This window comes from Vanessa cardui, chromosome 13, assembly GCF_905220365.1.
Source record: "Vanessa cardui chromosome 13, ilVanCard2.1, whole genome shotgun sequence".
NCBI lineage: Eukaryota > Metazoa > Arthropoda > Insecta > Lepidoptera > Nymphalidae > Vanessa > Vanessa cardui.
This window is the reverse complement of record NC_061135.1, coordinates 10223837-10249489: the sequence shown is the minus strand read 5'-3', so window position 1 is coordinate 10249489 and position 25653 is coordinate 10223837. Positions and strand designations below refer to the sequence as shown.

General features: G+C 31.6%; 2 protein-coding genes across 3 annotated transcripts in view; one reads left to right on the top strand and one right to left on the bottom strand.

Moving 5' to 3' along the window:
- The first annotated feature begins 5961 nt into the window (after nt 1–5961).
- LOC124534950 lies at nt 5962–8476 on the top strand. Its single transcript, XM_047110987.1, has 2 exons — nt 5962–6950; nt 8212–8476. The coding sequence occupies exons 1-2, from the start codon at nt 5962–5964 to the stop codon at nt 8474–8476; spliced, it is 1254 nt and encodes a 417-aa protein (XP_046966943.1).
- A 7296-nt stretch (nt 8477–15772) lies between these two features.
- LOC124534737 (T-lymphocyte activation antigen CD86-like) overlaps nt 15773–25653 on the bottom strand; it is a 220800-nt gene continuing 210919 nt past the window's right edge. Inside the window, exons 5-9 of one of the 2 annotated variants that reach the window (XM_047110730.1) lie at nt 23174–23384; nt 19920–19964; nt 19185–19302; nt 17511–17698; nt 15773–16394 (exon numbers count right to left, since the gene is read on the bottom strand). In XM_047110730.1, the coding sequence (XP_046966686.1) occupies nt 16285–16394; nt 17511–17698; nt 19185–19302; nt 19920–19964; nt 23174–23384 (672 nt within the window). In that variant the 3' untranslated portion in view covers nt 15773–16284. The remainder of the gene's footprint in view (nt 16395–17510; nt 17699–19184; nt 19303–19919; nt 19965–23173; nt 23385–25653) is intronic. The other variant, XM_047110731.1, reaches the window with a different exon arrangement.

The following is a 25653-nucleotide window of genomic DNA, read 5'->3' as shown; positions in this document are numbered from 1 at the left end:
ATGTCAAATTCTGTAGTATATTTAGTATCAGTATTGCACCCGTGCGAAGCCGGGGTGGGTAGCTAGTTGATTATAATATTCGACTATGATAATTACATAAACATAACCACATTACGGAAGGTGACTCAAATATCCAAATAACCTATAAATAAAAGATTCGACCGAGTATCGCTAACGTGCTCCTCAGAATTGTTCCGTTCCCTTCCGTTCCGTCACTTTGTCATGGATCCTGTGCTCAGAACCTTACCAAACTTTCACCAAATTACCCTTGAAGTATATATTTTATAATAAAAAAAGAATTATCAAAATTGGTTAACGTGATTTTCTGTTATTCACCTATTTGTCGCGCATATACATAACGCAAATTTAAGACTTATGTCGTTTTCACATGGATACCATCATCGGAAAAAAAAATAAAAAAAATGGGACCCCACGGGAAGCACTACCTTTCAAACAAAAAAAAATTTATCAAAATCGGTCCACCCACTAAAAAGTTATGAGGTAACAAACATAAAAAAAAAATACAGACGAATTGATAACCTCCTCCTTTTTGAAGTCGGTTGAAAAAGTAAAGAGTACCAACATTTAATCGTTTTAATAATAAAACAAAAAATACATCATACCTAAGGTTTAATTCAATTCAGTGAAGCGTATGGGTAAAAGCTATTTACATATATAAAAGCAAACACTCCGGATGCTGTGGCTTCTGAAAAATGCCACCCAAATGCGAGTTACGGGTTTTGAGGAAAAAATGCGAAAAGTTGGCGGTCGAGTCGGCCTCAATCGCTCATATTTTGCGCATTGAGCATGAATTTTAATGTTCATCTGTTACGTAACTAGTAAAAGTAGGTCTTCAATTATGCTTGACCTAAATTCTTCATTCACTAAAAAGTTTGAAAGACTTAGGGATGATAAAATTCCTAAGAATGGTTTAATTTGTTCACCTGTTCACTACTATTCACCTTTATTTCTCAATACATATTTTAATTAAATATTTTATTAAAAAAATCAATCTCTTGTTTCGATAATAATGATATGTATAGAAGTAGTTATTACACCCTGAGTAATTACAAGCACCAAAAATTATGAAATAAATTAAAATATTATTTAAATTTTAATTGCTTATTTTGATTCTATTTTAGATGAAAGGAATGGTTTATATTTCTTACATACCCACCCATAAGTAAATAGATAACTTTTTTCCCAAATGATAGTAAAATAAAATATTGAAGTAAATTAAACTACTTATCACTACTTTGGAATACCCCGAGTGTCATCGGTAATAAGCACACTATTTCAGTCATCATGATACATTCATATGTTTACAAATGGTAGATGTTATGATATAATCGAAATATACAAGTGGAGGAAAGAGATAATTAAATGTCGTCTAATAGCTGGGTACAGTAACATCGGTCGTAGCAACTTGTACATCACATAACCAGTCATAGCCAAAATACCTGATCAGCACAGGACCGTAAAGACAAAAGTCCTGTATTAATGCGTCCTGTATTAATTATTATAAATGCGTAAATTATATACGTGTGTGATAAAGAGATGAAGTACATCAATCATGATTAATTTCATAACATCATAACTACAAGTAACTTTTGATATACAAATAATAAATAAATTAAATAACACGTTATTGAAACAAAATATTATTGCTACTTGACATATTTATGTTAGTAACTTCAAATAGAAGATGAACGCAATTCATTTAGTCTATATATCAGATATCTTGTGCGCTCTGCTAGCAAAATAGCTAATAAATATGAATAGAAAGCCAAGTTAATGAGCCCGTGAATCTGCGCCATGAAGGCTTATCCCACAGCTATTTCGGAGCAATTTTCGCGGAAAACGCGACATCATCACGAAAAATCTCTTTCCGTATATTATATCACTTACTTACCATATTACTTTGCTTCCAATTTTTTTTTCTTTGTAATATATTTTAATGTTTCGTGAACAATTCGCTTATTGATGGAAAGAATACATCTGATCCATCTAATAGAAATATTTTAGTTTTATATTTTGGATTTGATAGCATCAAGACTAGTAACTGAAAGACTTATTTGGGTTTTGTGTTAGGCCGTCTTGGTAGGAACCGTCAACTGCTAAGTATTTTACCGACAAAACAGCAATACTTAATATTTTTGTATTTCAGTTCAAAGGGGAGGAAGCCAGTGTGTAAGGACATAATATCATAGCTCTCAAGGTGGTGCATTTTTTATGATGTGATAAAATATTATCTTACATGGTCTATTTGCCCGCCCACCTACCAATTATATAAAAATAAAATCAATATTTTGTGTTCATCTACAACAGAACAACACGCTGACGCTTCGTACTTTACTTTGTCATGTGTTGGAGGCGCATATCTCTAAATAGTATAAAACTAACTCCCCTCTTCAGTCCCTATTCTCTTTCTAATATCATATAGACAAGACAGCGGATTTTAATGTGGTTGTAATCAATAAACACAGTGCTTCAAGACAAAGGCTTACATGGATTTTACATGCATAATATCATAGGATAGAAAATTGAAAGTTATTACTATATACATTGTTGTAATTAATTAACTGTTATGAGAAGTTTATATTTTTATACAGAAATTATACTTTTGTGACGGTCGTTTTATGATATGTACTATTTTTAATATAAGATTATAAGAATTTCTAATAAAACTTCAACCAGATCAAGTTACAAAAATGCGAACGTACATATACATATACTTCTGATGATCGTAATCAGTCATCAAAAACTACAGCCAGTAGCGTTTTCTATCAAATAACATCTTAATATGTAATGTAATTGTCTTATATATGGCATACTTAAAAATAATACATTTTATTTATATAATGTCATATAGAAAAAAAAAAACATTTAAATATTTGCGAAAGTTGATGCAATGTTTGCAATCTGCCAATTAAATATAATCCCACTTCACTCTAGAGTACATGTTCTATTAATATCACTACAAAACATAAATAAATTTAATCGTTGAAATGTTTCAAATAAAGATATTTAATAACAGAATATTTTATGATTCAGCGAATAAAGCGATGTGTAAACAAGGTCGGTGTTGCATGCATTTCTCTATTTTTTACAAAGATAAGAACTGTTTGAAGCGTATTTTGCTGAAATGACTGATAAGCTTATCGCGTTTGTACTCTAAGCATAACGTATATCTAGACACGCGGTAGCGTGTCAACCAAGTTTAGGTAACAGAACTGGAGAGTAGCACCGTGTGTAATTTTACACGAACCATTTGGAGCCATTTTTGACCCCTTCATAACTCAAAAACTGTTTGACATAAACGTGTCAAATTTGGCAAATATATTAAGACTTGTTATTTAGATATTAATGTCCAAGAATCGTAATTTATATCACTGACTGACCTATAGATCAAGACTATTTCCCACTTCCAGGTGACCTAGAAAGTTCAAATATAAAGGTGGATAATTAGGCGAATATAAAGAAAAAAAATCTGAAACTGGTAAATTTTTAGCATTTAGTTATAATTTTTCATTTTATTGATTCTATTAGGAACACTTGTATGCTTATAATGTCTGTTGCTGTAATAACTGTAAAAAATGATGTAGGAACCTTTAATTAAAACTTATGTCTTAATATATAATGAGTTGAATACCACCCTTTTTTTACTTAAATAATTCCGTTTTAGCACTTATCATACGTTACTAACTGGGATTTTGTATTGATTTATTGTTTCCATTATTAGCAAACATCAATGGTGTAAAATCATTATACTTATAAAAATAATAATAATAAGCATTTCAGTACATGGCGTGTGACGCGACGCCGGAGTACAGGAATAGGAGCGTTGCGATAAAATGTTGACGAACGGGTCCAAGCACACAGAGAAATATTCCAATACCTTCCAATGAAAGCCCTTAGTCACCTACTACAATGTCGACTAGTAGACTAAGGTCTGAATAGTTCTTATATGTTTATGAATACAAATTATAATTTAAGTTTATACTAACAAATTATAACTCAGAACATCTAAGAATGGTTGAGGACAGCTTCGTATTGCTTAGTTAGTATTAACGTATATTAAGGTCTGCTATAATCCAGTCATTAGAAAACATGAATCTTAACCAAATATTGCGTATCCAGACCAGTACCATTGCTTTTTTGTGCTTATGAATATAAATGTAGTACTTGTGTGCTTATATTTGTATCAAGGTTAGCACTTGCGAAGGGTATAATATAATTCGTATATGAGAATTAGCCAAGTCAGAACTTAGACTACACTATATTATTCTAAGTTATAAGGAGAAATGTTATTTTATGTGGTATTAAATGAATTTCAGGAAGGATAATGGAACGTGGCACCCATTTAGATCTCACTTCTTTTGTCGTTGAAGTCAACAACCAAGGTATATTTCATAATACTGAACTTGGCTCTCATTTAACATTTATATTTTCGATGGGATTAATTATAAAAAATTACAATTACAAACGAACGCCATCTATTTAAACAACCAACTAATTACGTCGTCAAGTAATGTATTGAACCGTCAGTGATCGAAAAGTGTTAAGGGGGGCTAGTTCTGCGCATTCCACCAGAGGCCGCTAGAAGTTTCAAAACAAACCAACAAAACTAGTAACTTAATAGTCATGGAAGATATAATGATTGCATTACGTAAAATCCAGAACGAACTCGACTCACAAAAGAACACCATCCTACAAAGCGGCGAAAAAGTAACAGAAACCGTAACACAAAATATAAATAGCATATTAGAAGAAAAATTTAAAATTTGGGATGAAAAGTATGAAGACCTCAAACAAAAGTTAGAAAACCAAGAAAAAAGAATTTACTTCATGGAAAAACAGGCAAGAAAGAACAACATAGTCTTCTTCGGTATCGAAGAAACCGAAAATTCATACCAAATGCTGGAAAATATTATAATAGATTTTGTTAATAAATATTTCTCACTAGATCTAAACCATAGGCATATACAGGAAGTGAAGAGAATCGGCAAAAAAGGGGAAAAATCTAGACCAATAATCGCTACATTCACTACACTTGGCACGAAAATTAAAATATTCAAACAGAGAAAAGAGGCACTAGGTAAAACTACATACTATCTAATGGAAGACTATCCCAAGCAAATATTAGAGAAAAGAAAAGTGCTACAAGAGCAGGCTATAACCGAGCGAGAAAAAGGCAATATAGTAAAGATCAAATATGACAAACTTGTGATACTAGCTAAAACCAAACACAAAGATAACAATAAAATAATTTTGACACCATCTCCCGAAACATATACCAACGAAGTTACAAATGTACAGGCTAGAAAGAAAAACAGACACCACACCCAAATAAAAAGAACGTCTAGTTTGTCGGAAGGAACAGTGAAACCAGGCTTACTTAACTTCCTTGTCAGTAAAAACACAAACAACATACTTAGCGCTCAATGCAGTACAAGCAACAACTACTAACAATCACCGCCCTCCTCAGAATCAGAAACAGAAAATATGCAACAATCAACTACAAAAACTAAACCTTATCTTCCAACCCGGCTGGTCACCGTGGAAGATCAAGACCAAAACCCTCTAAAGAAGAAATCTCAAAGAATATCGAAAACACACGAAGCGACATTAACTCAAGAAATACAAAATCATACACATAAAAAGAAATGACAAGTATTATATATTAACCTACAACGTAAGAACTTTATCCACTCATGAACGAGTAATAGAACTGAGCGAAGCAATACAAGAAATTAAATACGACATAATTGGTCTGTGCGAAATAAGACGCTAAGGCACTAAAATAGAAGAACATGATAATTTCATTATATGCTATACTGGACTAAAACCAGGCAGAAATGGAGTCGGTTTTATAATAAACAAAACTCGCAGAGAATGGATTGAAAGCTTCGTTGGCATAAATGAGTCGCATTACTAAACTTAGATATTCAAGGAGTATTCATGTCACTTATACAAGTACACGCACCGACTGAGGCAGCAAACGAGGATGAGATTGACTCTTTCTACTCAAATGTCAACAAAGCTATAACTCAAGCTTATAAATATTATTTCATATTAGGGGATTTCAACGCCAAAATAGGACAACCTGGAAGAGACGAACGTCTAATAACCAAACGATACGGTTATGGCGTAAGGAACAGCAGAGGCCAAAGGCTCATTGAATTCACTCTCGAACACAAATTATCTATTCTAAACACTTTCTTTCTCAAAAAGCCCAACCAAAGATGGACCTGGCGCTCTCCAAATGAAGAACACAAAAACGAAATAGACTACATATTAACAAATACACCTAACGCATGCCAAAATATAGAAGTCCTAAACATTAATTACCCGTCGGATCACAGACCAATCAGAGCAATCCTGTTAATAAAAAAACAAAAGAAGAAACGAACAGCATATAAAAACAAGGAACACTCGTCATTGAAAACAGACACAGAAATATCAAACTATAAACAAAGCCTTCTGTCTCATCTACAAGCTATAATTATATGCCAAGGAAAAACATCAGTTCAAGCCTACTATAACAAACTAGAATATGCCATAACTCAAAGTTTACGTGATGCACGATCGCCTAAAATAATTTCAAGAGATACCCATAGAGTCCTAACTGAACGTACGCTGGCACTCATCAGGAGAAGACAGAAGCTTCAACATACTAGGTCAAAAACTCGAGCTGAAAAAAACGAACTATCAGCACTACACAAACTGATAAGTAAATACATAAAACATGACTATAAAACCTACAGATCGATGACTTTTGAAAAACATTTAAAAAAAGCGGGAAGTTCCAAAAAGGCTCTTAAAGAATTAAAAACATACAAGCATTGGATAGATGGTTTAAACCGAGGGGACGTGACAGTGAATAATCGCAAGGAAATTGTAGGGGTAGCTACAACTTTCTACAAGACTCTTTATAGCGCCAATGACAAAAACCATAGCTATGCTAAGCCTACATACAGCAAAGAGAGCGGAAACATAATACAAATATCAGAAAATGAAATCTTACAAGAGATAAAAAGACTAAAGACAGACAAAAGCACCGGACCCGACGGTATTTCCAATGAATCCATTAAAGCAGCAAGTACGATACTGTCTTCACCCTTAACATATTTATTTAACCAAATCTTAGTAACTGCTGAAATACCGTCGCAATGGCTAGAATCAGACATTATTCTTATCTACAAAAAAGGAGATCCGAGAGACATTACTAATTACAGACCTATAAGTTTACTCTCATGTATCTACAAACTGTTTTCTTCCATCATAAATAAAAGAATAAGCGTCACACTAGAATCAAAACAACCAATAGAGCAAGCAGGCTTCCGCAAGAGATTTTCAACCATTGACCACATACACACACTAGAATTACTAATAGAAAAGTACAAGGAAATGCAAATAGTGCTCTACATCGCATTCGTAGATTATAAAAAAGCTTTCGACACCGTATCGCACTCCAGTATCTGGGCCGCTCTCCAAGCTCAAGGCGTTAAACCAGAATACATAAGTTATTAAAAATACGTACAAGAGAAGCACAGCAAAAATAAAACTAGACGATACTGGCCCTGCGTTTCCCATCAAAAGAGGGGTGAAACAAGGAGACCCACTCTCCCCAAAATTATTTATATCGATTCTAGAGTCAATAATAAGCAAACTTAACTGGGACAAAATAGGACTCAAGATAAAAGGCAAATATTTGAACCATCTACGCTTCGCTGATGACTTAGTACTTCTCTCAGAATCTCACGTGCAATTACAAACCATGCTCAATTCACTAAACGCAGCCAGCAAAGAGGTAGGTCTGGAAATTAATCTTTCTAAAACAATGGTCATGACTAACGGCACAAATATAAAAGTATCAGTAGACAATGACACTTTGAAATATACAGATAACTACATCTACCTTGGGAAACAAATTGGCTTTGATAGTAAACAAAATGAACAAGAGGTTGCACGAAGAACACAAAATACTTGGAACAAGTACTGGTCCTTAAGATAAATACTTAAAAGTAACATGCCAATAAATTTAAAAACAAAAGTCTGGAATTCATGCCTCTTACCTTGCCTTACATACGCGTGCCAAACTTGGAAATACAGCACGACCGTAAAAAACAAAATAATTACCTGCCAACGCGGAATAGAACGAAGCATGTTGAATATTAAAAAGCTCCAAAAAATTCGCCACTCAAAAATCAGGCAAATCACCAAAGCCAAAGATGCTTTATGCTTTGCAAGAAAGCTAAAGTGGAAGTGGGCAGGGCATGTTGCGAGACTAGCGGACGAGAGATGGACCGACAGGGTAACCAAATGGAAGGGCCCACAGGGCAGGCGCCTCAGAGGCAGACCTTGTCTGAGATGGGAAGATGATATCATAAAAATTGCTGGCCCCTGCTGGCCGCAAATAGCACAAGACCGAGAGAAATGGACTTCTTTAGAGGAGGCCTTCACCTTCACCTGAGGAGGGTTCTTGCTATAAAAAAAAAAAAAAGAAATAGAAAAAAAAACTAAACATTGTAAAAACTAGTAATAATTAACTATATTTTTCCTAATATTATTAAATAAGTATTAACTTTCTTTTCTTAATAGTCATAATCTTTCTTTTTTCCAAAATTGTACTAAAAGCAGCACTGTGCAAGAAATAAAAGGCTTTTTTTTATTTTATTTAATTATAAAGGTAATGTATTTTCAGTTTTTAGTAAGATACATATAAAAGAAAAACTATTAGATAGATAATATTAAAAGTACAAACAATCTTTAATTGTGTTCTGTGTAGTCAAAAGTGTAATTAAATCCTGATAAGAAAAATATATCTTTATTAATAAAAGTGTGTTACACAAATATAGGGACAGGTGAAACTATATAAAAGCTCGTAAAAAGTGTAAATGAAATATTATTTACTTGTATGCAATATGTTTGTTTTACTAGTATAAGTCAATCTGTAAATTAGTATAGAGTCTGTTCATAAATGACGTAAAAAAGATAACTTTTTTTTTAAATTTTTCATTAATTCCTGACGAAAACATTGTTCTTTGGTCTATATGACTGTTATTGTAAGTACGTAGAAAATATGAAACGAATTCTAATAAAACTTGGTCGAATTGAAGCTTGCAATCTATTCTGACAAAATACAGACTTCCTTTTGCAGAAAGCTTTTACCCTGTGAAATGAAAGACAAATAAAAAAATCACATATATTTTAGTTACGACCAATAGCACTGATAACACGTATTACATTGGCATACGTCTAATTTATATATCTTTATGGTATTATATTATTAACCAGCTCTTTATTGTAACTGTAATTTGTTTGGATTTGATTTTGTAATATCATAATGCTGGCAAGGCTAGGTTTTCTAGGATAAAATAGTACAATACGTGATGTGAATTATCTCAAAAATTGTCACACTTTTTTTATGTTCATGATAATCGTCAAGTCATTTGTTTCCGAATGTACTTGTCTTAAGTTCCGCCTTAAAATGTTTTCACGTTTTGTCTGTCAATTTCAGAAGTTTGTATTTTTAATGCCTGCCACTCTTAATATCTTGTATGAAGATGTTGATATGTGACGGATGTAATTTCAGAGAGTTTTATATTACGGCGAAGAGATCATGTTTTCTTCTAAATTTATTAAGTATGTTTTTATGTCAAAAAATATACAATCACATATTTTTTTAATGTAAATTCTTTTTCCTTATACCTATAGTTTGTCATACATATTTTTGATTACATTTTTCATGACCTTATATATATTCCGCTAAATTAAATGAATTGGATATTTTTACTTGTTATGTCTCTAAGTGTTACTTGGTTTATAAAATATCATTGGTTATGATGGCCATCAAAAATATATTATTTTTTTAATGCAAAGTGATGTTCTAGCTACTACTACTACTAGTATGAATTATTACGCGTCAATCTTGTAATGTACTTTTGTATGATCTTGCAATGTCGTCTTGTGAGACCTAAGCAAATCTATACATGTAATAAAATTAGAGTGTCTGTTTGTTATATTAAAATAGCCCTTTTTACTCAATGCATATGTATATATAGACGCTACTTATACCGTTAATATAAACAACATTTTTTACAATTTTTGTATGTCTGTCTGTTTGTTACGGCTAATCTCGGGAACGGCTGGACCGATTTTAACGGGGCTTTCATGCATGCAGATAACTGATATAATAACGAGTTACGCTAATATTTTTTTTTGGGTTAAATTCAAACGCGAACAAGATCGCGGGAGCAGCTTGTATAATATATATTTTCTTGATGTATGTGTTTCTTTAAGTTCAGTATATCATGTTCCAAGCCTAAAAGCACCTCTAAACGGCTTTATACGAGACAGCGTCCTTTTTCTACTATTATCGAAATAAAAACACGTCCTTACCGCTGTATTTCTCTGAAGTCCTTTATCCAAAGATTGTCTGGAAGAGATCGCTCTGGTACCGTTGAGATCGCCCATTATACATACCATTAATTTTATTACTTGTTTACAACTATGTAATTTTTACTGTATTGGTAAACAATTACTTTTTTTATTATTCTATAATTATGTATTAGGGTTAAACCTTCCTGAAGAAATAAGCAAAACACTGATGGAACCCATATCAATATACAATAAGATAATGCTTGATTTTTTTTTATTTGAAAGAAGTGAAGTGAACAGTCGTCCCGTAAATGTCCCCCAGTACCAAAGCTCAGACTTCCTCTTCCTTTGAGGTTTATATTATATATTCCGACAAGCTGCTTCAATGCAACTCGCATTCTGGATACACATGAGACAGATTTTCATACTACAAAAATAGATTTAATTATTCCTTCACCACAGATCACTGGAATTTTGAATACAAATCTTAAATCTGTTATTATTCGGGTAAGATTATTGTCGCTAGATATTAATCGCTATATTTATAGGTATTTCTTGAAATATAATAATCTATCCTACAAAATACGTATGAGCAAATAATGAATAAATGTTACACGTGTATCACATTAAATGACTTAATAAAAATCTTTGAAGGTATAACTCAAACAAGAAAAGGCCTACTTAAAGGATTACTCGAGAAATATAATTTCCATCATTCGTACTTCAAAAGACTTTTTTGCTTATGTATCAATTTTGTAAATACAGTGATTTTGTAAAGTCATTCCTTCCCTCGAAATTCATTTTATCGTTTCGAAACATCGTCGCGAATTTTATTCCTCCTTTCTTGTTAACGCCAAATTTAGATACCATTATGCGATGTGTGTTGAGAAAATTATTTTTTCCTCATGAAAATCATAACGACTTAAGATGGGAGATACATAAACTTGACGGATATAAGGATTCAGGAATCTAAAGTACTATTCGAGGCAAAAAAATACGAACATATGAAAATAAATGTGTTATTATTTTGTATAGCAGACACACTGTTACTTGGATTCATATTTTGCTCGAAAAACATAAGATTTTCTTAGACGTCTTCATTTCGGTATATGAATAGCTTCACATTCGTGCCGAATTATTTTACTTTGTTGGTTAGTTAGTTATTTTCGTGGCTTGACCTCAGTTACGATTAGGATTCAAGTAAAATTAAAAAGTAGCACCCTTTAAAAAACTCACAGCTGGTCAAATGCTTTCTTGACTTGGAGTTCCTTGGCTTCGAATTAATGCCATTACACTGTTCTGAAACATTTTTGAAATAGTAATTTAATACTATTATGCAATCATTTAACGCTATGCCATATCTCCGCGTATTTTTATCGCAGATTGTATCATAGTATACATAATAAAATGTTACCATACGTCCCATTGTTCCACGGAATCCTTTACGTATTATATATGTTATTAGTTTGAGACTGATGAATCACGATGGGCCAGTTTAAAATATCTACCATACATTGCAGGGTTAAATCCGGACAAGGACCAATGCATGTATTTAATTTGTGGTTATAATTTATCTCGTGCTCGACGATGAAGGAAAACATCAAAATCAAAATATACTTTATTCAAGTAGGTTTTTATAGGCATTTTTGAATCGTCATTTAACAACTATTTTAGGTGCAGCTACCACTTGTACGCGAAGTAGGTTCTACTCAGAAACTCAGAGTTACTCTTTTTCATCATATAAAAATACAGTCATCACAGAAGAACCCTAATGTGTCGGGTATTTTGTCACGTATTTATAAATGCGTATTGCACTGGAGCGTGATAGAATAAGCTATTAGCCTTATGGAGTGAAGAGGCGGCTTTATACCCACGGCTAACTCTTAGAGACTGCTATTTTGAAATTTTATTATTTTAGGTATTTTGCTGCTTCTTTCTAAAATATAAGCATAGTCACTGTTATCTATTTACGAAAGAAATACTGTTATCGTAATTATTTTCCATAAGGACTGTAGCGATTTTTCTTCACACTGTCATGTAAGTAGATTTAAACATACATCATAATTGATAGAAAATAAATCATGAACATACTTATAAGTTGATAGTAATATAGGTATTTTTAACCAAAGGTTTTATGAATATCTAAGCAAAGGTATATTTTATGATACGCTATATTTTCAAAGGAGGTCATCATTGGATCTTACATTAAATAATAATGAAACAAAAAACAATTTTCAATGTTTATTTCTTAATATCCCACTTCGTTCGTTACAATATTTACAAAATACAAAAAGAAAAAAACAAAAACCACCTTGCGGGGGACATTTACAATTGGTTTGATTAAAAAAAAAACTTGTACGGTCGTACAAATTATTTCGAATTACATTTAAATATAACATCCTACGCGTATTATAAGGAACATATCTAGTTATAATTTTCTACCGTGCTATAATATTTCATATTAGCCTACTTTACAAGAAGGGGAATAGAAATTTTAACAGTTTCAGGCGACATCTTATTAATAGAATTTACACCGCACAAATTATAAATGTATTAAAATCACATTTATCTCAGCTTTGCCCAAGAATTCATCCGTAAGCATGTTTCCATATTTCACTTTGAAAGGGATTGATCTCTTTGTAATGCAACGAATTCAAGTTGCTGTATATTTTTATTTAATTTCTTTGTAGAGGCAACTAATAAATGTTTTATTAATAAATTTTGAGCATTGAACATGTAACTAGAATTTATTATTATTATGTAAAATAATTAATTTAATATAGTTTCAAAGATAAGGAAAAAGTCGAAAATTTTCTTCTTTCACGAAGTATCAGTGTTGTAGATAAATCAGTTTCAATGTATATTCGGAAAATCCAGCACAAGTAACAATAGAGTCAACACATTTGCACATCTACTTATATGTTATTACGACTTAATAAAAAAAAATACTTACCATGCATTGATAACCAAACGAATATCAATTTACTCAGAGATACATTATACGCGTACAGATATAGTCGATTTTAAATTCAAAAGTATTTTTTTATATGAAATTTATATTTGGATAGCAAATAATATTAATCGTTAACACTTAAATTGTGACGGATTAAAACATATTCATTCGACTAACAGTGTCTAAATCCTTGATTTGTATTAACAACCTACTGTAGGTCATACTCGACTGCTTAAGTGCGTATTCCTGATTTCGTTTTGAGTTTTTTTTTTATTTCTGATAGATTACAACAATTTCATGGTATTCTGTAGTAAGAAACATAGATATTAGATTAGGTTTACAATATATTTTACATAAACATTTCCTTTATAATTTTACTTCTAAACCATTAATAGATACATAATAAGGTATTCATTATATAAATACAATTATTGTGCGGTACAAATTTAATTAATACGAGCTTAACAACAGAAGAGATTAAGATTTTTATTTATGTTTTAATAGAAAACAGTCAATAGATTTTTAATAATATCATTTTATTTGTCTTTATTACCTAAAAAGTACATGTATACGTGTTTAGACCCCTTTTCAATTAAAATGTAACTTATTTAATTTAACTAACTTTACTTTGAATAATGTTTAAAATTAATATGTATTTTAATTCCAAAAACAATTAACTGCTATGCTCTTTGCTGGTTCTTCTCGGTATAGCTGGCGGTAAACATACATTGTATTCTTGGAAAATGAATAATCAAGTGTTTTGTGCATTACTACATTATTATAATCCAAAAACGGCTTGTTCTAGAAATAAATTGATTGTAAATTATAAAATAATCGTTTTATTTATAGAAAATAAAGTCTGACCACTCAAATTCGATTTTAATATGTTGCCTATTGTAAAATAATAACACATGGTCACCACAGTCCATATACATTTGCCATGTCAGAAATTTACCTTTCCTAACATTGCTAATACCCCACCAACTATGGGAACTAAGATTGTGCTTGTTGGTTGCTTCGATTTTTGTAGTTGGTTTAGCTTACTTACGGTACTTAATGGTAGAATATCTGTGGGTGGTACCTACCTCCATGAACTTTCGCAAACTCCTACTGAGTTAGCTAATACATAAAAGTGAAACAAATATAAAGCGTGTAAAGTTGTTACTCATACTCGTACGTGAGATACGTACAATTATTTCATTAAAACTGTAATTTTTAGCTCTTAATGCACATAGGAATTCGTGTATATTTCGCGCTTGTTTTTTTTAATTTAGACTTTCATTTCGTTTTTCAAATAAAATTAAAGTTCGCAATGATATAAATGTCTTTAGATATGGTAGTTTAGAATGTTTGGAGTAAAAAAAAAAAATTATTGCATTAGAACACACCGAGACACATCATTATTATGTTCCGCCTATTCAACCTTTCAGGATAAATACCACAGATATACCATCTATGCAATCATATTTTTTCGTATATCTATTAAAACACGGCGTTAGAAAAAGAAGGAATTCGAAAAAGGGCGGAGTTAAATATCGTGTGTTCTGAAGTCGAAGTTAGGTTTCGAAGCAGAGTTGGGGCTGCGTGTTATGTAAGCAAGCGAGGCGGTCCAGTCACATCCTCGAGGTCGGGTTTTATTGACTTGTATACTTTGTATCATATATTTTTTAAGGGAGCATTTTTTGATTCACAAATGTACTGCGTGTGTAAATTAATTAATTTAGTGATTGATAATCTTTAGACTCATAAGATGCTAGTTACCATATATTATTATTTCTCTGTAAAATACTGCACAATTAATCGTAATGTCAATGTCGTGTTGTCAATGTAGATTTACAGTCGTAACTTTAGTCACATGAGACTGATATCGTATTACATGGTCCAACGACCAACGGTAAATTTGTTGAGACTCGTATACAGAATATACAAATAAAGATGAAAACACAATTTAAAAAAAAAACTTTAAAATCTATATTTGAAAAGAGGTCTACCTTATTGACTAATATTCGTTCTAGGAACAAAACAATCCGTTAACCATCATTCATACGATGGAACTTCTACAAAATTAATAAATTTATTATTATTATTATTATTATTTACAACAATTCAAAGTATGTACAATGCCGTGATATAAACTTTATACTACGTTACGTATCGTCTTACTTGGCTTATTTACAAAACGGACAATTTACATTAAATTATATCGTATAAAACTTACTTATACAACAAAATAAAATGTGTTGCGATATTTCATAATGTATAAGAATTAAAATGTTCACCCAATATAAATTTTACTACAAATAATTTCCAAATAAACATATACCTACGTGTGTCTTTTGTTTTATAAAAGAAGAAGTATTTTAATTGAATTAAAACGAAATCATTCTGTAAAATAATAAAAATAATATTTATATTACAATGTGATGTAAAGAACAAAATAAATTTTCCTTTAAATAAAAGTATGGAATACATTTTTTTACTTATGCGAACTTCGATTACAATAACCACTTTGTCGCATATTTATAATAATATAAATAAAATTCTCCCTTGTCCATGTATCGCAATTCATTAAGAACTATACCAACGGTATTTGATTGTTAACACTATACTTAACTCTAAACAATTACTTTCATTCTATAGACTGGAGCTTTTGTTTTGCTTGTGTTATAAAGAAGCGTTTATTTAATATTTAATTTAGTTTAAAGATGAAACATTTTTAATTATGTCGGAAATATTGTTATTCTCTTAACTATAAATTTATATGATTTAACGTTGCAACAATAATGACCCCTAAATCCACCAAATTACTCAACACTAATCACAGAATATTACAAAAATTTCAACGAAATAATTATTACAAAATGACTTATATTTAATTTATTAATTTAAACATTCGACGTGTTGGTAGCTTAACAAAAGTCCCAGCCGTTCACAACATCTTAAGATGATCATCTGCAGGCCATAGATGAGAGGAGGTATGTAAAAGCCGCGCAGCTCAACTGAGATGTGAGATACGATGACGCGCGATTACTTGTTTGCATGGCGGCCGGATGTTCCCCTGAAAAAAAGCGTGCTGTAAGTTTGCGCATAGGTTTTCTTATTGCTTCTGTTTCGATAATAATTTAGAAAATTATTAACTTGGCAGACATTCTACCTTATTTTAGTAACTAGGTTTTACCTGTTTCCGCCTACGTTAAATATTTATATTGCATTCACGTTACATTCGAATAATTCACATAGTTTGCCTAATTTATATTTTTTCCTCGTTCTATACAAATGAACTTTCTAACAATAAAATTGACAGATATTTCAAACTGTACCAATCACACAAATTCACCAGATATATAGATCTATTCAAAATTCGCTATTTACGAAGGTACGCCCTTGTACGATAAGCTAGACGTAAAACTTAAAAGCAAAGGTAATATAATCCAATTTGTTATATTCTTTGCTGTCTCTATTCTCATATAAATCATCTCACGCATACTAAGACATCTTGTATGTAAGGACGTTATTAAATACTAATAAACGCCAATAATTTAACGAGGGAGCACGCCCCCGTGAGTGAATAGATCTATTCTGTCGTAAAGTATAAATTCCAAAGAAGGTTACATATTTTAAAAATAGTTGTTTAAATATTTCTGTAAATAAAAATGTAAAATTACACAAGCTTATGTTTCGAGTTCAAGAATGTTCATAAATAAAAGAAGTAAACTCGTTTTTGGGAATACTAGAAATGCAAGATACAACGTGTCGTCTTTTTATTTGCTCGCATACAACAGACGGTGCTTTGTACGGAATATTCTGTAATAATTTTATTCCATGCATGCCCCATTTCGTCCACTCTTGTGTAATTTGAGGAAAACAATTTAGAAATTCTTGCATACCGTTATTATTATTTGCAAAAACCTAACATAAAAGGTTATTTGACCAGAAGTGAAATGACGGTGTCATTTTGATCTCGAAAGAAATATAATTATACAGACAAGTGGATTACCAGTTGTTTGAAATTAACAATTTGGATAAGTTTCATCTTCTTCAATTCTATTAGGTAGGATGGCAATTGGGTCTTCCGTTAGTATATGGTCACATAGACATTGGTACATTTGTGCCTGAAGTTACACTTTTATTAACTAATCAAAAAATATATTAAAGATAAAATTATAATACATACCATTAAGTACGTGAACGGAGACAGAAGCGGGATGCGCATTGTTGGGCACGCAAGTGTAGTTGCCGGAATCTGTTAGGGCGGCTTTTGTGACCAGGAGTTTGCTAGTGGTACCTCCCTCCGTCTTTTCTGTTTCCAGACTGATACCACCGCGTGGAGAGTCGAAGTCAACAACTGCGTTGCCGTGGTACCTAAACAAAACCCTTACAGATTAAAATGATGAACAAGATACTATGAATATTCAAGTATTCTACATTTGTTTCATTTAATCGATTTCTTCAAAAAAAAGTCTGTTATTGTCACGTTCCTATTTCACCAATTAAGCCCGAGTATTTTATTTTATAATTCCCGTATTTATATACCATTATATATTGCTTCCAACCTAAATAAATATTCATTTTTACTACCATCAATCGTGGCTTACACGTGATGAGGTGAAAAGAAGGGGGATGTAGGTGTGTATATAGAAAATATTGATTAAAATTGTATTAATTTTGAATAAAGTACTCCAGCATTAAATCTGTTCTAATATTATAATTTGAAAGTAACTCTGTCTGTCTGTTTGTTTGTCTGTTTGTCTGTTTGTTGTCATTTCGAGAAAAAACACTGTACCAAATTTGATGATATTTGATACACAGCAAGGTTGTAAAGTAAAAGTAAAGTAACAGCCTGTAAATTTCCCACAGCCGAGATAAGGCCTCCTCTTCCATTAAGGAGAGGGTTTGAAACATATTCCACCACGCTGTTCCAATGCGGGTTGGTGGAATGCACATGTGGCAGAATTTCGATGAAATTAGACACATGCAGGTTTCCTCACGATGTTTTCCTTCACCGCCGAGCACGAGATGAATTATAAACACCAGTTAAGCACATATATACAGTGGTGCTTGCCTGGGTTTGAACCCGCAGTCATCGGTTAAGATGCACGCGTTCTAACCACTGGGCCATCTCAGCTCAGCAAGGTTGAACTCCAAGGAAATAGGTAACTTTTTGGTCTAAACCTATATCGAGTTTTAGTAGTAGTTTGCTGTATAAACATTTTAATAACCGTTTAAAGAATATAAATAAAAGGAACCATTAATGTCAGTAAACTTATTTTGAGAAGTGTTTTTTTAATGATTTGATATAACCTTGTCATACTCAAGGCTTTAATAAAGGTTTATAAATACAAATTGGCTTCAAGTAATATATCTCGGGTCATTCCCGAGGGACCATTATGTTGTCTTGACTCTCATCGAATTTAATCAAAAGAAAAACAGAAGAAAGCTACGGAAAAAAGTAATACAATTTATAATATTTCCTTTTCAAAACAAATTTTGAAGTCTAATATTTTATTATGAAAATAAATATCTATAGCGCCAGGATCATATCAGATTGCTTAAGGTATATGTCATTTTATTTAATTGAAAAGTCGTTGAAAATCAATTGAAAAGAAAAATACGATAATTTATGAAAATTTTGTTTATGTTATGCCTAAAAAAATTAAATTATATTTATATCACTTAAGATAACCTATATATTGAACTTAATTATTAGGAGCTATTTACTAGCAGTATAAAATAGGCAGAATAAAATTGTCTTTGTTTTTGTCATAAACGGCTAAAAGATTTCAAATGAAACTGAATAATTGAAATGAAAATACATTAATGGAAAACAGGGTTTAAACAAGAAACTCACCATAAAACAGAAGCACTTGAGGGTGGCGACGAGTGAACATTCACTGAGCACGTCAAAGATATCGTACTACCTTTCTTCACGTACACATCCTGAGAGCCCCAGATGGTTGCCGCCGCAGCTGCAACAAACAAATATGAACCTTAGTGCTTGTGTATTTGAAGCGAATTTTGCAGAAATATCAGCTCAGTTGAGTAGTCAACTGTGAAGTTTCTAGATTCAAATGTACTATTCTGTCCATATTTGAACTTTAAGACGTGTCTGACATCGGTGAGAAATCTCTCAATATACGAGTATAAAGTACATTAGAATATTTCACCTAAGTTGAGAAGAATGTAACGTCTATTTTTAAAACTAACGTGTTTAAATCGATCCTTAAAATAAAATATTTAAAATGCTTTAATACATGCAAGCATTGTAGTAAATATATAAATGTATGTTCAAGTAACACTTACTGTTGCTTGTAAATATTTTATTTGTACAAGACCTACCGCTTGATGAAATCAATATTTCTGAGGCACAAACGAAAGGTATACATAAAAATTTAGCTTCAAACCAATTATCTAAATACAAATTAAGATGATCTAATGTCGAGAAGATTGAAAACGAAATACATCAAACATTCATGTAAAAATGTTCTACGGGATAAAAAAGGCATAGTAGGTACTCAGGAATAAAAGCTTGAAGCTAATTGAGGACTAATGAATAAACAAAACGTAATAGAGGAATTGAGAGTACCTGAGGATCGGACCGGTGGCTGAGGCGCGGGGGTGTAGGACTCATCTGGAATTCACAAGACAACAGCTTAGGGAGGGATGAGGAATACAAAACAGAATATGACCTTAATAGCCGAGCGAAAGGATACGTCGTTTCGAAATTAACTTAGAATTTTAATTTTACTTTTTATTAGTAGATTAAAAATCTATTTTTAAAAAGATTTTCGTAAATAATATTGATAAATTAATGATCAACAGTTTAGAAGATGGGGAGCGAAAAGATGATAGCTTAAAAATTAAATTATAATCTGATAAAGCTGTAAGTCTGTCTAACCTTGTCAACTTATGATATTTAGGCGAATAATGTTTGTTTTATTATTTGTATTAAAATATGTGTTAATGAATCTTGGTATAAGTTCAATCTTGTATCCTGCAGTCAGTTGTCAGCATGTCAGTTCAATCTATTTTTAAGGTTCTCATTACATAAAAGCATTCCACTTGTTAAGTCTAATTAGTTTTGTTTTGGGAGAACAACTAACATATATATAGAAATAGCACACATTGAAATTAGTTGCGGTGAAGTGAGTGCCTATCAGTCGTCAAAGGTAGAAAACGAAAAAGGTTTGCTGCTGATAATGGAAAACCAATCCAAAAAATCCAAAAATCAAGTGAATTGAGTCCCTGGTTCAGTTCCTATGTATAATAAAAATCGAATAGAAGACCTAATAAAAAAATGTAATATAAGAAGCACTAATGAGAGGTCGAAATACGATAGCGGAAGGTTTATAGTTGCGTATGAAATTTATGCACATTTTGCTATCATTCGCCATTTTTCAGCATAACAAGCGCTGTAATTGGCTGGAGCAGAATTTGAGAGGCACGCTTGATATATTTCTGGTAGTGAAGCGTGTACTGATAAATGACTCTCGTATTACTACAAACGAGAAAGATAAAAAAAAACAACTAAAGCGCTTTTCGTATGTACCAGCTACTGACCAATTAATTCAACAAGCCTAAAAATTATGCGCGTGTCTGTTGTGATGGCACATTGAGGTAAGTGGTGATAGCGTGCAAATTTGGGTTGAAATTTATGTCTCTACTCTACTTATGTTTTAAGACAAAAATTTAAATACTTTCGTATTAATTTTTAACAGATTTATTCCTGAATTCAGTTAAGTACAAATTAGTTACATTTTGAGCGAAATAATTCTTCCTCCAACACCTCAATAACTCTCAATATTAGCTTAAAGTATTAACAAGTGATCAACGAAGCGAACACTTACCAAGAACTCTTGAGTGGTTAAAATTTGTATGCCGTGTTTTTAATTGTATAATTTACATTTTAATTCATTGAATTACCAAGAAATTATATTATTTTCGGTACACTTGAAAAATATCGAACGGATTGTGAATATGTTTAATTGAACATATTTTTTCAGGACTATAATAATTTCAATGGCATAAGTCCAATTTTATTCAATACTATATTAAATACTATTTCCCACATTCATAAAATCAAGATATAAATAGTAATAATAAAAAGATCCCATCAAATTCATAGGGTTTCTTATTGTAAGTGAAGCATTTATTTGGGCCACTTTTGTAAATATAAAATACAATATATAATGTCTGTAATATTTGGGTCACTAAGATTGTCACCATTACGCTTAATATTCACATTCTTGACTTAACTTTAGTTATATTTTTGAAGAGCCGCCTTTTGTTAATTAAGCTATACAATTTTAATAAAGAGGACCGTTGTTATTTAAGATAGCTATTAAGTTTTAATCTTATGTTAGAGGTTGAACGTGAATCTTAAATTCTGCTCAATATTACAGTGTTGTTTAATAGGTTGTCTCATAAAAGGCCTACTCGTGAACTGAATGAACAATTGTAAATATAAACAGTATCGAAGTGATTCTTAATCAAATCATATTAAGAATAAATAGGATAAGAAGTTATGTCATCAAGCTGTTCCAAATTGTTTGATGTCCAAATTTGTTAACAATATTATTCTTCAGGTGGTGCTAACTACAAATTAGGAAAATGAAAACTTAGACTTCCTTAAGACATGATGCGTTTTATCCGGTAATTAGGTAGTACAGCTTAAATATTGAAGCTATTTATGGGAATATATCATCAAAAATAGTGTAGTTGTAATCCATCCATATTACATTATCAGAAAAATAAGTCATTTTTGCGTATTAACGCTTTGAAGACGAAATCCACATTCTTACTTGAATAAATCCCAAAACCTTATGTTACGTCTAAGTGAAAAGTATTCTTTATAAAACTTTCCTGAATACCAGCTATGTGTTATCAAAAAATATTCGCAACACGCGCTTGGCTGGAGCCCAGCGGTGCACCGAATATAGCTAAGAGAAATTGCGACCACTTTGTAACCAGCGTTATACCCACTCCTAATATGGCGAGATGAATGTGAGATTACATCATCATATTACATAAGGGCGAAACTTTGTGAATTTGATGATATCATTAAAATGATAAACAATATTTTGTTCGTGACGCCAGGAACATGCTCAACGTACCAAGCGAAGAAATATTGAAAAGATTTTATAGCATTTGTTTCATACTTTAATAAGCAAGTCTTCTGTGAGGTGACAAAAAATCACAACGAATGCATTGCGCCATGTCAAAAAAAAACAATAATTGTACATACCATTCGTACATTCGCAAAAAACAGATCAGTAGATCAAGAACCAAATTATTCTATAAGTTAATTTTGTTCTATTATAGTTGTTTGTGTAACCACCGTATACCGACATTGGCGCTGTAAATAATAATTATTAATCATTCCTTACATCGCCAATGCGACCTTAACTTTAAAGCTCAGATATTATATTGTGCCTGATACACTTGCTCACTCACCTTTCAAATGGGAATAAAATAATACTAAGTATTACCTAGCGGCAGAATACTTGATGGTCCTACGCCCGACTAAATATATTTTTACAACAAACAAAAATTCGTGCTTAAATGTATTATACTTTTAACAATTTCTATGCCTATTTTAAACGGTATATACAAATTGTACAGTGAAAATATTATAAATTATAGTAATAATGTATCAAAAAAATACTTAGGAATAATTCTTATACGAAATGAAAAATGATATTTTGATAGTTATGATATAATAAAGATTAAAATTCTATAAAAAGTTGCTGATAATGGATTGCCTTGCAGGTGAAAAGTTCGTTAAAATAAATCACACACACGTAAGCAGATCTACACAAGTCACATTTGCATTTTAATCACCTTCGACGTTTAGGACAACTGCCATGTTGATTTTCGGTTCAGTATTGATCTGACATTCGTAAACGCCCGCATCACGTGGCTGAACGTAATCTATCTTCAAATCCCAGTCGTCTGATGGTTCGGGATGCAGCACGCTGAACCTCGCATCTCCCGTGTAGGTGAAGATGTGAGACGTCAGTATATGGAGATCTCTTTTTCTCATCCAAGATACCTAGAACAATGTATGCTATGATTAGTACATTGAGACTAAAATAAAATACGAGTTGAATACATTTTTTTTTAAGAAATGATTTATCGTATCATACTATCATACTATATATAGTAAGTATCATACTACTATTCCTAAAGACTGTTATTATTTTATGAAATACAAGAGGCCGACCACGGCTTCGCGCGGCTGCAATGTTGATACTATTGTGTTGATACAAAATTGGTTTATTTACGACAGCACATTAAAAACTTTTAAAATTATCGGTGTTTCTTAACTATATTGTCTACGTATTATACACCAAAACCTTCCTCTCAAATCACACTATCTATTAATAAAACCGCATTAAAATCCGTTGCATAATTTTAAAGATCTACGCAGTTCGTCTGGCCAGAGTCATAAGAAGACAGCCCACACACACACGTTCAATACAAGAAGCACAAACCACTGCTAACCCAGCCTATGTACCGCCAACTCTTTAATCTACAACGTTATGTTCTTTATCTAATTTCAATTTAATATAAGATGACAGGTTTCGACGTAAAAGCTGTACTCATATTCAGGTTTCTAAGAATCATCATAAGATCAAAGTCATTACTTTCTTGTATTCGAATAATCCAACAAATTATAGTACTTATTCCAAATATATTTTAAGTGATTCAATAATACTTTAAAAATTAAAAATTCTCGCTAAGATTCTTTCGCCGGTTCTTCTCAAGTCCGTGATGTTAAAATTCGAACCGGTGGTAGATTTTTGACTATCTAAAAGCAAGCGCAGTCACTTCTATATTGAAAAAAGATTATGCTTTTACTTGACTTTGACTCAGACAGGAAAGAAATTCTGCTTTATTCGAAGACGCTTCATATCTTGTTAATAAAAGGAGGACCTTGATTAATAGCACACCCACAATTATATTTTTAAATTATGAAATTATATTTTTAATTCGGATGCCTTAGAGAAATTAGAAAATAAATTCGTTCCTTTGTAGGGGTTTTGTTTTTGAACGTAATTAGAATGAGCCCAAGTGAGCCTTCGTAAGCCTGCGTCGTAATTAAGCAAGATGAAGCATTCGAGCCCCCTTTACAGCCTTTAAAATAATAAAATTAAGTAAGGCCTAAGAGAAATATTTTTTCCACTTTAATTCTGCATCTCATTTGATGAATTGAATCCGATTTGTAATATATCTCATAAAAGTATCAGTGTCGCTAAGGCTTTTAGTACATTTCTGTTTTCTGATGTGAGTATTTATGCTTTATTTTTTGACAAATGGAAAAATACTTCTCTGCAATGTTAACAATCATGTATCGCATCAAAGGACAATGATATAGTATAATGCTTTGATAATATAGTTCAATTGCATTTTTATATGTGAATCAATACTATATTTTTTCGAATAAAAATCGTGGAGCTGTTAAAAGGAAATAATGAATTACTATAGTTTTGAATATTTTATAAAATAAAAGCTTAGCTTAAAAATTGCTTAGAATAATTAATTTAAAATAAGGATTCAGTGAAAACTGACTTTTTCACCTCGTTCACATAAAACAGACTTAAGTTGATACATTATTTTTGAAATCCTTTACAGTCATATAATAAGTAAAAATATTCCGTTAAAAAAAATAATATGAAATATACGATTATGTCAAATATAATAAAAAACTATACAAGATGATGTAAACGATTCATCTCGAACAATACATTATAATGCATCGCGGGATATGTCAGAGAGCTATTTATTTCCCGAAATGGGTCGTAGATCCCTCCACCATTAATATGACGGTCAGTGGAGCGGCTCTGAGGAGGGATATCGAGGACCCAATGAGATCGACGTTGAAAAATGATATTTTATAGTCTGCAGGTGTCGAGATAAGTTTGGGTGAAGGGTTAATGTTATATTTATAAATTTGATTTATTTATGATTGATTTTGACCAAGTTGTTAACCCTTTCTCTACTGTATAATTTTTAAAAAAATACACAGTCCATCTCATTAAAAATGATTGGATTTTGTAATTTTTGATTGATGATTTCGACCCCTTAAACAGATCAAGTTTCTTTATTAAAGTTTTACTGTCGTATTGATAATACGAAACCAATATCGATAGATTATTAAATTTTTTATCACACAATACTATGCTCTATCACAATAATTAGGCGTCAAAGTCATCAAATTGTCTTAAATATATGTTTCTATTAACTGTTTGATGTATTATGTACAGAGCAAAATTTTCCAATATGTGGTTAAAATTATATATAATATAATTAAAGTATTT